The following is a 13571-nucleotide window of genomic DNA, read 5'->3' as shown; positions in this document are numbered from 1 at the left end:
TATTTATGCAAATGTATTGTAAAATTCCTCTAAACCTTCAAAAAAATAGCTATGTTGTAATATAAAATGGGAAAATCTGAAGCGAATATCAAGATTTCATTTTCAGTTCATAGAAAAATATTGAAGTAAAATTCCTTGCTACAAACATACAAGAGTTAACCAGAGTGAGAAAATGTAAAAACAAAAAAACAAAAAACAAAAAACCCAAAAAACAATCCCCATCCCCATCAGTTTGCTACATTGGAAAGGCATGATGGCTATTTTTTTTTAAGTGTTTTGATGATAGGAATTCCTATAAAAGAGCCAATTTTTCTCATCATAATGACATTTTGGAAACCTACATAGCTTCACCCCCTACTAACTAAATTTAACACATGAAACAAACTCCCCATACAGAATACTTTTGTGCTAGAAAACAGGTAATTCACATTCTGATAAAGAGCAGAAGACAAGTGCTTTATTATGAGAACTGTTCAAGTAAAATTTCAGTGTGCACCAGTGAAAGTGAATAAAGATTTGCATCAATTTTTCTGAATAAACACCAGGTTAAAAGGGGGCTACACAGTTTTTTTTTTTTTTCCAAACACCATCCTTTGCTAAGGCAAAAATACACTTCATTTTAGAACAGAACCGTTACAGAAGAAAGCTACGTCACAGTACAGTACAGAATGTAAAATCCACCCTAGTCCGGAAGCCACTGTGGAATGGCACGTCACCTACACGCAGAGCTTTCTCATGTAGGTCAGAATTACAGTATTTATCACAGCTTTATTCTCCTTTAAACTGATAAAATTTGAACACACTTTCTATTTCTCAGGAGTGTGCAGATGGGGCCCATATGTTGATATTACAGTAATTACAACATTAAGTAACATTGCACAGTCAACCTCCAAGGCTAATTCAGTAAAAAATAACAAGTATTAAAATGTACCTTTACTAGTGGTTTTACATCGCATAGATCACTGATCATGAAAGAAAAGGAGGCGAATGCCCAATTACAAAGCTGCACGGTATAGGCATAACGATGTAGAATAAATACAGGAAAATCTGGCAAAGTATTAAAAACAAACAGGCTACATGGGAACAAACTGAAGGACCACGTAAGCATAAATCGATGATACACTGCTATAAATAGTAGGTTTTGCTCAAAAGCCTCCTAAGTACTTACAGATATTACCGTGTCGGGGGTGGATGAAGAGGACGGCAGGAGAATGGGTGAATGTTCCCAATGCCAGTTAGTTCCTGAGGTGGCATTATGTCTTAACTGGATGCATCGATCAACACTGTGAAGATGAGTTTGTGCTACGAGACAGTCCCCATATTATCATGTTTCCGGAATGACATTGCGGGATTCGGAAGGCAGCAAACCTAAGTGACAGTTTACATTTATAATAGCCAGATGAAGTATTGATTCTTTTTAATTTTGCTGCTACATTTAGCAGTGGGCCAGAAAACACTTTAAAGTTTAAAAGAAATTTGGTACAGGTTGAACTTTTTCCCCAGTACTTCTTAGCTAGCTCAAGGCAAACCTATTTATTATTATTTTCATGTAATTTACTTTAAAAACTCTAAGTGCCAACACTGTAAACATTTTGTATTTTCTCAACTAAACCTTGTCTGAGAACAAGGATAAGAGCAAAGATAAGCAGGAATAATTCTGTGTATATGAATAATAATTCAGATCTATTTATCAGCTTCTGGTTTAAATTTAAATATGGTTTAAAAATAATTTTTAAAAGTCCATGCTACAATTTTAAAGACTATTTCTGTGCACTTTTAATTCTGGACACAATTTTCAAAATTGCATGATGGAGGTAAGAAGTTAAAAAACCCACCAGGATGTAAATAACAGGAAGAACATTTCCAACTGAGAGCATCAAACATACATTTATGTGCAGAAATCTCGACAACTATACAAGTTTTTTAAGCAATCATCTGTTTTATTATACAACCCTATGAACAGAAAATGAACAGAAATCCACAATATACTTACCTGTACATGGGAACCTACTTTTTTAGCTACAGGTATTTACTATACTTCATACTGACTTTAATTGTACAGTTCGTAACTATGTATATCCTTATTGCGTTAAGGGCAGATTCTACGCGGGGAGATCCACAGGCCAATCGCGCTAGGCATCACCAATACATTCAAAAACTGTACCTCGTCTGTGAACGTATCTTCCCTGATCCTGTACGTCTGAGTTTCTTTACAGCTTAAGCTCATTTGCTATTTTAGATGCAATGTTCTTAAAGGCGATCGACGTCCCCGAGATCCGCTTGAAGCGGACCCCGTTCAGTGACAGTCGTGGCAACTTGCAGACTTCCATCTCCCACTGCACAAGGCTGTCCTGCCGAGCGTCTCCGTGGACACAGAAAAGCAGAAACCTCTCTTTTTGTTCATAATCACAGTTATTTGCATCTAACACTTTCCGGATTTCTCGCATCATGTCATTGGGGTCCATTGAACTAGTGGTCTTCATACTCCACGTGAATCGCAAAGAACGTGGTTTAGAATCTTTGCCCTCTTCCTTGTCTCTTTCTTTTGGTTCCCCTGATGTACTTCTAGAAGAAGAGGGCAGAGGGAGAGAACGGAAACAAAAATCCCATTCAGCCAAGAAGTCAAAGCGCACACGAAATCCTTTTTTTTAAATATAGATTTATTTTTTATTGGTGTTCAATTTGCCAACATATAGAGCACACACGAATCTAAGGGGTCATCATTCAGTGCCTAATGGAACTACCCCCTTTACAGACTACCTTCAGGTAGGTACAAATGCTTGCGTCATCTGGCTTTCACACAAACAGACCCCAGGACACCACCTGCTTTGGTTTTGCTTGTGGGGAACAAGTTTACAGCTGAAAGTGAAGAACTTAACGCTTTGTCAGTTCCTTCCATATTTCTCTGTTTAGGCTGCAAAAGTAGCTTCTCCATTTTTCTGTACATTTACAGAAACAAACTGCTAGCATTCTACTTGTACACATCTTTAAAAATATGAATTTCCTTTTCTTCTACCTTTTTTAGGTAGGAAAAAGACTGGGGACAAGGACAGTGGTAATGGCTACAGAGGGATCATTGACATCTGATGATGCCGACAAAGGACGTTGTATTGCAAAGGAGGCGAAGAGGTCAGGTCGTACCACACGTGGAAGTGTAGACAGCAGGCCCTCTCATGCTTTCAGCATTTCGCTGAAGACATCCTTCGAGTAGTCTCTGAGGTTCCCCGTGACTGCACTCCCACTCCTACTTCCAACCCCTCATCTTGTATTATCTTCGCCCCTGCTCACTCCTCTTCAGCCACCCTGGCCTCCACACTGTTCCTTGAACTTACGGGGTGTGTGCTTGCCCCCAGGCTTTTCCCTCAGGGAACATGGCTACATGGCTAACTCCTTTACTTCTTTCAAATCTCTGCTCACTTTCTGCGTGTGGTCTACCCCGAGCACCCTAGTACACCCCCAGCTTCTCCCCTGGAATGGCCAACCCTCCTGACCCTGCTCTATTTTTCCTCTATGGCACTTGCTACATTCTAATATACTATATTTTTCTAACATACCACTTAATTCAAGTACGTATTATGTTCATTATTTGCTGTCTGACTCTACCCACTAGACTGTAAATTCCAGGAGAGCAAGAGTTTTGTCTGTTTTGCTCACTGATCTCTCTCAGGCCTCTAGAACTGTGCTGGGCACACGGAAGCTGATGGACACATGTTTGTTAAGTGAATCGATCTTATTGAATTGTCTTGATGGTAGGTCTCCCATAAACAGTATAGAACCAGAAAACCTATTTCAAATAATCGCAGAAAGGTAAAATAGATTATTTGTGATTCAGAAGACCCTAGAAAATTGTGGAGCAATTTTCCATATACAGATGTTGCAATTTTAACTTGTGAATCTATCTCACTTATTTAAAAGAAAAAAATACTTTGAAAAGAGTTTATAACCTACTACATAAACATTTTGTATTCATACATAATACTTTATATCAATATTATCTATAATACATATTCCTGCATATATTTGTATTTATGAATCTTTATGTATATATTTATATATATATGTTTTCCTCTTCATTCTTAGGTACCTGAGCCCAAAGCTCTGCGAACTACGCAAGCTTGAGAAAATCAGTAAAGGAATAAGTAGAGAAACTAAATTTCTAAAGACTATTAGATGAATATGGACAGTGTTTATTTCACTGTCTTCTCTACCATTTTTCTTTTTGCTCACGGACTCTGAGCCACTGCATCACTGGCCTTGGGCATGCAGATCTCATGAGAGTCATTTATCAGAACCACATGTACAATTCCAGTTATGGAATCGGCACGCTAGGCCTGGACGGGACCCAAGAGAACATGTGATTGAATGCTCATTTTAAAACCAGAACTGATGGCTAGGAAACTTACATTACTTTTTCTAAGGTCATAGAGCTAATGAGCTGAAAAGCAAAGACCAGGAATCAGTTTTCCTTCCATTCCACCAAGGTCACCTGGTGACCTTGAGACAAGAGGCATATACAAGACGTTTTTCTACATGTATCTCAAAGACATCACCACTGGTGACATTAACCGTAGAAAGCTCCTGAAAATGTTAATACTAATTATAATAGCAAACATTTATTGGGCACTTACTGTTCCAAGCGCCTAACATGCATTATTTACTCATTTACTCTGACTCCAGAGTTAAGTCGCACAGCTAGGCAAGTGGTAGGACTCAGCTCAAACCCGTGGGGTCTGGCTCGAGAGCCCCTGCTTTTCACCATCACGCCAGGCTATGCCTCTGACATGACAGGACCTCCTGCTCTTTCCTGTTTCTTCTACTGTAGAATGGATACTTTTCACCTGGCTCTTGTGATAATTGAATGACCAGCTAGTTATAGGTAGTAGGTATTCAATAAGTTTGCTAAAGAGCAAAAAGAAAAAAAAAAAAAAGCAAACAAAACCCAACAACAACCGAACAGAAGGGACACAGAATCCCATGAAAAGGATAGAGTGCCCACAGGTAAGCAGCAGTTATCAGTGGCCACCTGTGCCACTCACTATACTGTTACGTGTCTCAGAGGGAAATTTAGCGGAAAGGCAGGATGAGACACAGGAAGAGGCTCTGAAGTGAGGAGTAAGTGAGGGAGGGGCTAAAAACAAACGTCCTTCATGCTCATTTTGTAGGCAGAAGAAAAGAAAATATTTGTTCTGCCTCCCTATGGCTGCCTATTCTGGTAACTTGAACACCTAACTCAATAAAGAAACATTTCAACTACTGTGACAAATATAGTTTGAAAAAAAATATATATATATCACATAGGAATGCCTAATGAAGGTTTTCCAAAGCTTGTTATGTTTTATATTTCAATTAATTTTAAGAGGTAGAAATTAAATTGGGGCTTGTGCTCAGCTGGTCAAAAATGATTCCTGAATGAAGCCAGGGCATCTGTGTCCTACTGAGGAGCTGCTTGTCAAGGTTCTGTGATTTATATGGGATCCTTCAATGCAGGTGTACATTCCAAATAATTTGATGCCTTCATTTCTTCAACTTCCCATTTGTCAATATGAACACACATACTAACAAGTCATTAATGTGGTCCCCTGACCAACAGCATCAGCACCTCATGCCACCACCCCAACCCCAATCACAATCCCTGGAGGAGGGGCCCAGGCACCTGTTTTGTCAAGCCCCCCACCTGATTCTGATTGGGCTTGCCCTGGAGATTCACAACCATAACTGATTGTCAAAAACCAAGTATGTAAGGCAGGGCAAGAGTCTTAAAATGTGGTCTACCACTGAACACTCACCTAAAATACATTACGAATATTAAACCTTCCTACGTTATTTGGGTACCTGAGTGTTCTGTGTTACCTAATTTAATATCAGTTACACCACTTTAGGGAGAAAAGGATCAATATATTTTAATTCATTACTTCTTCTGCTAGGACATATTTTATAGGACAGGAAGGCTATTCTCTACAAAGCACACACGTCAAAATAATGTTTAGGAAACACAAATTTCAAGTTAATTAACTTAAACTTCATTAAACGCTAGGCAACATTAAGAAAACCCAACCCAATATAAAAATGTAAAATACACATACTATCTAGTTATTAGGTCTATTCAGGTTTATTGGGTCCTGTAAGTATTTCAAAAGCACGTTTCCATACACGGGAACCTAGCAGCGAAGGATTAATAGTGGCTCCTCACCTTGAGGTGTCTGTTCTGCCACTGGCTTCGCCTTCACTTGGATCCCTCAAAACAAAGTGAAGGTTGAGATTTAATGATAAGAGTGAAAAATATATCAAGAAAACCTATATCTAAAATGATTTTAAAGTTAACGTGTTAAGCAAACTTCTAGCATGACACTTTCTGTTACTATTCAGTCTGACACTGCTTTGCACGTTTTCATTGTCACCAGCTTAACTGACATTTTATTGAGCGTCTACTGGGTATTGTCAGAGCAGAGATGCTAGGTTGATGGTTTTAGGATTTTTTTTTTTCTTTAAACAGGATCTTCCAATTCCCAGTCACAAGTTTAAAGTCAGAATTTATCTTTTGGTTGAGTGCAGTTCAAATCTATAGTTAAAACTATTTAATAATTTTCAGCAGCAAGATCCAACTTCGTATTTGTTATTAATTGTAATTCTAGTAGTCGCTCAATTTAGAAAATATATAAATTAACCTTGTAGTTAGAAATAAAGTTCAACATATATAAGTGTGTCTAAAAATAAGTACCAAATTTTAAATAAGAAATTAACTTCAGATGTTACACTAATGATTCATGCACATGGTAAAATGTTATAGCAAACCAACAGCCTATCCAAGCAGGTGAGTGTAAAAACATGAAATCAATCTTAAGCAGAAACATGGATCTTACCTGGATATCCACCTGTGAAATAAAACCAGGAAAACTCTACTAATTGTCCTTCTGTTGAATGTCATGAGTATTTTTTTAGTCTACCAAAATTTTAACTACTCTGTCATTTTCAAATGTAATTAAATACTGACACAGGAGTGCATCAAGCTATACACCAGTTTGAATGCATTGAGATGGCATGGGATAGCAAAATACTGTTAAATCGCTGGGAAAAAAATAATCCAACTTACACCCTCAAGTTACTGTTTTCTTAATATTTTAACCATTCCAGGAACATTTAATGTCATTTACGTAAAGTGAATGCAATGGGAATAAATCAGTGCCACTTTCCTCATTCCCCAAATTAATGAAACACACCCGTAGGCTACATTCTAAAACTTAAACTGGCAGTTAAAAATATGAATGCCTTCTGCATCGTAGAGTCCTTACCTACAGGCCTCCCTTGGCAAACACATTGTGTAAAAACCCTTTTCCTCTCTGAATCAGAAAGGACAGGTGAGATGTATTCTTACACTCAAGTGGCGTTTCTTAATTTCTATCTGTACTAACTGGCATTCTCATTGGGAAGTGTAACGATTCGGTGTCTATCTTTATTAGAGTACACTGACATAAATTAAACATTGAGATGAACCTTTTCGGCCACACGAAGCTGTGCTGACATACTGGAGGGCAGCCCATCCCCTGGGGAAGGGCAGCAACCACTGCTTCAACGGAGAGGGGCGTGCATCTCATGGGGCTTGTCTGTCCTTTATATTCTGCTTTCTAAGCTGCTGTTGTTAGCAGACACCTACTCTGCTGCTGCTGAACTTTAAACATTAGGAATGAAACACTTCTTAGGGTCCACCTCTCCTGCTATCATTGTTGAAATAGCCAGTGACTCATCACGTCATTCCCACCCTGTTCCTGCCTTCCTGGATGCAGACAAAAACTCGGACTCAAGGAACATCTGCTACCTGGTAATGGATTCAAACGGTCCAGCGGCCACGGAGAGGGGCAGCCGGGGGGATGGCCAGCCAGCTGGCTGTAATAGCACATGCAGTGTAGCAGGGCTCTCCAACCCTGAACACTTCAAAACAAAACAAAACAAAACATAACAAAACAAAACAAAACAAAACAAAACCTCGGCCAAATATACATAGCAATATATACTCAATTGAACTGATTTGGTTATTCCCTAATAAGAGAGCTGTGGCTAAAAAAAAAATCATAAATTGTGATGCCATCTCCAGTTTAGACAGTAGTTCTATGGACTATACAAAGCAAATGGTTCTCAATGCTACTTGAAAGGCTTTTTTTTTTTTTAAGGCTTTTCAAATAGTACATCTATATCCTCCCTTGATAGAGAACTCTAGTGTAAATCACTTTCCTAATTGGAAAGTTCTTTCCTAAGACCAGAAGACGACTCTCTCATGTGGTCATTTTGGCATACAGCCTTTTTACTGGCCCAGGAAAACTTATGAACTGGCTTCCTCTTTGTAATAATGGTTTTCGAGGACGTGAATGATTAACTCCGAATTGTTCCCTATCCTTCCCTTCTTAAAGCTTAACAACCCAAATTCCTTTACTCTTTTCCCTATAAAATCCTTTTTTTTCCCCCCATTTTTTAAAGCATTTACTGGCACATCAACTTAGTTGGTTCTGGAGTTCATGAGGTGTTGTGGCTCCTGCCCTGGAGCACTCCCAATGGGGTGCTGGCCACTCGGACTGCCAGTGTATGGGTTCCATCTTTTCAGGCATTAGGCATGGGGAAGGGAGGGAGGCAAAGGGGAGAAGGAGAGGGATGGGGGGGGGGGTGGAGAGAGATAGAGAGAGAGAGGCAGGGCTTGAACCCAGGGTGGCTTTAAGAAGAGCCAGGTGGGAAAGACTGACCGTCTGGGAACTCAGTTGAGAATAAGAAGGCTGGAATTGCTCCTGAACATCAAGAAATTCTCCCAGTTTGTCTCCAAGCCTCCAACCCTCCCAAAAGCTCAAGATGCTGAACATGCAGAAAGATCCACTGCACTTCCAGTCTGTCAGCTGCTAAAGAACTCAGCAGGTTCATTCCTGGTATGGAAGCCAACGCTCTGCTTGTCTTCCTGCATGAAGTCGTTTGTGGGATACTCCACAGCCCCCTCTTAGGCTACAAAATGCTGCAGAAGGGAATACTGTGTGCACGGCGGTGAACACAAACATATTTGTAGAGCCAAAGCTGTTCACGTGGTGACAAGTGACCTCAGAGGAGAACTGAGAATGTCTTCTCTTCTCTAACCAAACCCAGAATTAATTAAAATATGTTAAAAATCAAAAGACACTGAAAAATCCACTGCTGACAAAGGATAGCAAAGAACCTCCTCCCTGGCCTCTTCTCCCCAGCTGCCCCCTCAAACCCTCTATTACAAGACATTGTTCAGAAGTTGATAAAAGCATCGAAGAGCTTTAAAAATGTTCCTGTTGGCTCCCCTCAGAGGCCAAACTCAGAATACCCTTAACCCTGGCATATTCTCTGTTCAGGCCCTGCTTCCTTCACAGCACGTACTAGGATTCATTATAACCTTATTTATTCGTTTACTTTTGAAATTTGTCTCCCACACTACTCAACCATTCATTCCACAAATGTTTACTGAATGTCATATTCTGTGTCACTGGAGGCACTCGATTTGCAGCAGAAGACCTAGCAGGGAACAAGCAGATAAAGTGCGGATTCCATCAGGCAGCGTCAGGTGCTCTGGAGAAAGACAAAGCAGGGAGAGGGTGTGCTGGAAGAGGCTCTGATTTTTAAGAGGGGGACGAGGAAGGGACATGCCACTCCAAGGTGCAGAAGCGGCCAGCCGTGCGGGAGTGGGGGGAAGAGGCTTCCAGGCTGAAGGAATAGCAAATGTGAAACCCCGCAGGGGCGGACCTGGTGTGCTCGAGGACCCTCAGGTGCCACATGTGGCCGGCGTGCAGCCAGCAAGGGGAAGTGGGGAGAAGGTGAGGCCACACCATGTAGGGCCTCAGACCACCGTGCGGGCTTCGAATTGTATTCTGAGCGGGATGAAAGCAAGCCGAGGGCTTTCACGTGCAGCCCAACGTCACGGAACACAGGAGAGGACAGGGCCTAAGTGAGGAGTCCTGTTAGCAGGTGGAAGACGAGCAGCAGGTTCGGTGACAAGGCTGTGGTGGCGGTGACAGAAGCAGCTCCGTCCGGGAGATGCTGGGAAGGCAGAGCCATGTCATGGCCCAGCAGGTGTGTGCTCTGAGAAATAACTCGAGGATCTGAGAACCAGAAGGCAGGTGTCGCCTTTACCTAATGTGCTGAAGCATGAGGGAGGATGGTCTGGGGAAGAGGGTGGGCTGTGTGGGAGCCTGTCACACATCTGCATGGATAACTGGCCATGTGAGGCTACAGGGCAGAGGTGAGATCTGGGCTAACGACCTACGTTCAGGAGTTGTTAACGTAAGATGGAATGTGAGGCCATCGGCCTGAATGAGGTCTCCCAGAGAGGAGAGAGAAGGCCAGAGCCGCGGCCCTGGGGTGGTCTGATACTGAGAGGCCAGGGGCCCGAACTCAAGGGAACCTGAAGAGAACCAGCAAAACGGCCTGAGAAGGAACAGCCAGTAGGAGGGGCAGGAGGGGCAGGAGGAAAAGCAAAAGCCACAAGCGAGCAGAATGTTTCAACGGTGTGCAGTGCGGCCCAGAACGTGTGCCCCGGAGGGGCCCCGTCACCGCGTCAGTCTCACTCTGGGCTGGATCAACTGTGCCAGCAGGGTACCCTGCAAGCAGCAGGTCCTCACGTATTTCTTTTTTAAAGATTTTATTTATTTATCCATGAGAGACACAGAAAGAGAGGCAGAGACACAGGCAGAGGAAGAAGCAGGCCTCATGCAGGGAGCCCGATGCGGGACTCGATCCTGGGACCCTGGGATCACGGCCTGGGCGGAAGGCAGGTGCTCAACCCCTGAGCCACCCACGTGCCCCTCCTCACGTATTTGTTAAATGGCTCTCGGGCAACCCTCCCTCCCAGAATCCCAACAGACCGTCTCCACACCACTTTCCTGCTCTGGCATTCTGTCCTGACCTCTCGTCCAGGGCTCTTCCCTATGTTCCCTCTAGAATCCACACTTCGTTGCAAAGTAAACACAAATATTTTGTTACATACTGCTTAATGTACAATTAGTAATCAGGCTTTCAAACTCAGAACTATGTTCCTTCACTTCAAAACTAACCCTGGCTTAACCAAGAGAAAGTACCAGCTTTTCAAAAGGGCTTTGAAAAGTTAGCCGAATTCCACCCAATTTTTAGCAGAAATCTAACCAGGACTCTGCGGATGGCCAGGCAGCACCAAGCGTCCTGCTGACTCTGGGGTGAGCTTTTGGGGCTTTCTCTCTCAAGGTGTCATGCTGCATGGTCACTGCCCAGACGGTACAACATCACTGCTGACAAGGTTAGAAACTGATGGTGCATTTGACTATTTAAAGTTTTGAATTCAGCCGTGTGATCCTGGGCAAGCTGGTCCATGAATAGCTCCAAGAAAAGGCAAGAGACTAAAGCTGTTTCTTCTCTTTTCTGCATCCATTTTTTGAAATCCTAGGAACATTAATAACCTGGACAATTAAGTATTTAATAAATATTTCTTCAGAGCATGTATAATAATGCCCACCCCGTAATTTCTTACCTGCTCAAACAACTCTATGGTATGGAGCTTTAGCTTTCCCCCCAATACAGACAGCTGTGCCTTCCTCTGGCCTCCCCCGACATGCTGTCTGAGCTGCCTCTGCAGCACGCATTCTGCTTTCTATCACAGCTGGCTGCTTACAGGTCTGCCCCTTTCGGGACTGCATGAGTCTGGAGCACACAGATGCTGTCTTATTCATCTCTGTATCCTGCTGGGCACCTAGCACAGGGCTTTGTACATATAGGATTTTTGCAGGCTTTTAGGAGGACTTGATAATAGATCAAATGGACATCCACCTGCACTGTGTTCAGCAGTTCCTATAATCAATGTGTGCTGTGTGCTTAAGCTCACTTTGGAGAAAAGAGCACAATTCTGCTCTTTGATTAGAAGTTTACTAGCTCGTAGCTTGTATTCATTTTGTGTTTGCTGTGTTTTGATGTGAAGCTTTTACGATGTTAAATTATATGTGTAATCTATGTGACTCCAGTACAAAGGCTTTTCACAAGGAAGAAAAAAAGGGTAAACCATATACTACTAGTGAGCGATTTAAAAGTATTCCTTTTTTTTTAAAAGTATTCCTAAAAAAATAAAAATAAAAGTATTTCTAAAAAGGAAGGAAGGACAAATGGTTCTTATTCTGAAGGACAAATGGAAACCCATTATTTCCTTTTTTGAAAATCAAGGCTTTTGAGAAGGGGATAATTAAACACACTTTTTTATTTAAACACACTTTTTTTTTAATGTCAAGTTTTACTCTTTCTCTATTCTACAGAACTAAAAAAATTCTTATCTTGCTCTTTTTTTTTTTTTTTTTTTTTTGAGGGAAGAATACTTTATGTCCTCGATTTTCTTCTTCAAACTTCTGTAAAAGAGGAGCTCTAGTGAAATGCCATGAAACCATTTTGGAAAATTATCACAAAGGTGAAAGAAAATCATGAAGTCTCCTTTGTAATTCCTAGAGGAAACAAAACACCACAGTACATTGGTACTGACCTGCGAACGAATTTGGATGTTATTTTGCTTATTATACCAGTTGACGTGCCCCTCCTGGCATGTGCAAACGCGCCCGTTTCGTGGGAAGGTGACGCGGGTGGCCCGTTGTAAGCAGCGCTGCGACGCTCCCGGAGCTGCTCACCATGAAAAGTGCTTCGGCTTGAGCTCCCCCGGGGGAAGCGGGTTCGGTCTGGAGTGGTGGCACTGATACTGTGAGCAGATGGGGAAGCAGCAGGCACTCTCTGGGTTGCACTGTTGGGACGAATTAAGAGATCTTACTCAGAAGAACGACAGAGAAAACTTGCACTCATTCTAAAAACTACCACAACAAAAACAAAACAAAAATAAGTTTAAAAAGTAAATAAAAACTATCAAAAACTTGCCAGGGCTACCTTTCCGAGGCTCTATTTCACCTGTTCCCATTAGAGAGGCACGGGGGGTAACTGTATTTAGGGTACTGCTGTATGGAGGGGGATAACATTTCAGTTTGAAACTAAATGCCTTTTATAAATATACAGTTATTAAGATGAAGTTATTGACACCAGGATACAAACACTCTTCAGTATCAGGAATGCCAAACCGGGGATGCTGCAAAAACTAAACCATTCAGCACTGTGTAACATGAATGTTGTCACTCCTCAAAAAGCCTCTGAATGAACCATTTTGTATTTACACGCAGGCCTCATGGATGGCACAATGCTACGTGCAACACTACGGACGTCAGTAACAAACCTAACTAAAGGTGCTCCTGAATTTGAGGAATCCTAATGCAGACCAATCCTGGAAAAACAGGCGTATAATTTCATATACCTAAAAGGGTTCTTTGAGATCATCTCTTTCCCTGATAAAAAGGCTGATTTAAAAAAAAAGAAAAAAAAGTAACTGGCAGTAGCTAGAATTACCCAGAGGTCTCCATTCCCAGTCTCCTATATAAATTTTTTTAACCATAAACAAATTCAATTTACCTGAATGACAAATGGGCAGCAATACTTTATGGATGGATTTAAAACAAAATCTTTAAAGAAAATTCCTCTAGAAAATTATTTAAATCATATACAACATTTTTGAAAACAGGTTGAGTGTG

General features: G+C 41.5%; 1 protein-coding gene across 6 annotated transcripts in view; it reads right to left on the bottom strand.

The window, feature by feature from the left end:
- Window positions 1–435: 435 nt before the first annotated feature.
- Window positions 436–13571, bottom strand: part of MARK1 (microtubule affinity regulating kinase 1) — a 319041-nt gene continuing 305905 nt past the window's right edge. For 3 of the 6 annotated variants that reach the window (XM_072759558.1, XM_072759559.1, XM_072759556.1), the window contains 3 exons: window positions 12488–12739; window positions 6191–6235; window positions 436–2565 (listed from right to left, as the gene is read on the bottom strand). In XM_072759558.1, coding sequence (XP_072615659.1) covers window positions 2211–2565; window positions 6191–6235; window positions 12488–12739 — 652 coding nt within the window. In that variant the 3' untranslated portion in view covers window positions 436–2210. The remainder of the gene's footprint in view (window positions 2566–6190; window positions 6236–12487; window positions 12740–13571) is intronic. The other 3 variants (XM_072759560.1, XM_072759561.1, XM_072759557.1) reach the window with 1 other exon arrangement.

This window comes from Vulpes vulpes, chromosome 5, assembly GCF_048418805.1.
Source record: "Vulpes vulpes isolate BD-2025 chromosome 5, VulVul3, whole genome shotgun sequence".
Taxonomy (NCBI): domain Eukaryota; kingdom Metazoa; phylum Chordata; class Mammalia; order Carnivora; family Canidae; genus Vulpes; species Vulpes vulpes.
This window is presented reverse-complemented; position numbering and strand designations above follow the sequence as displayed.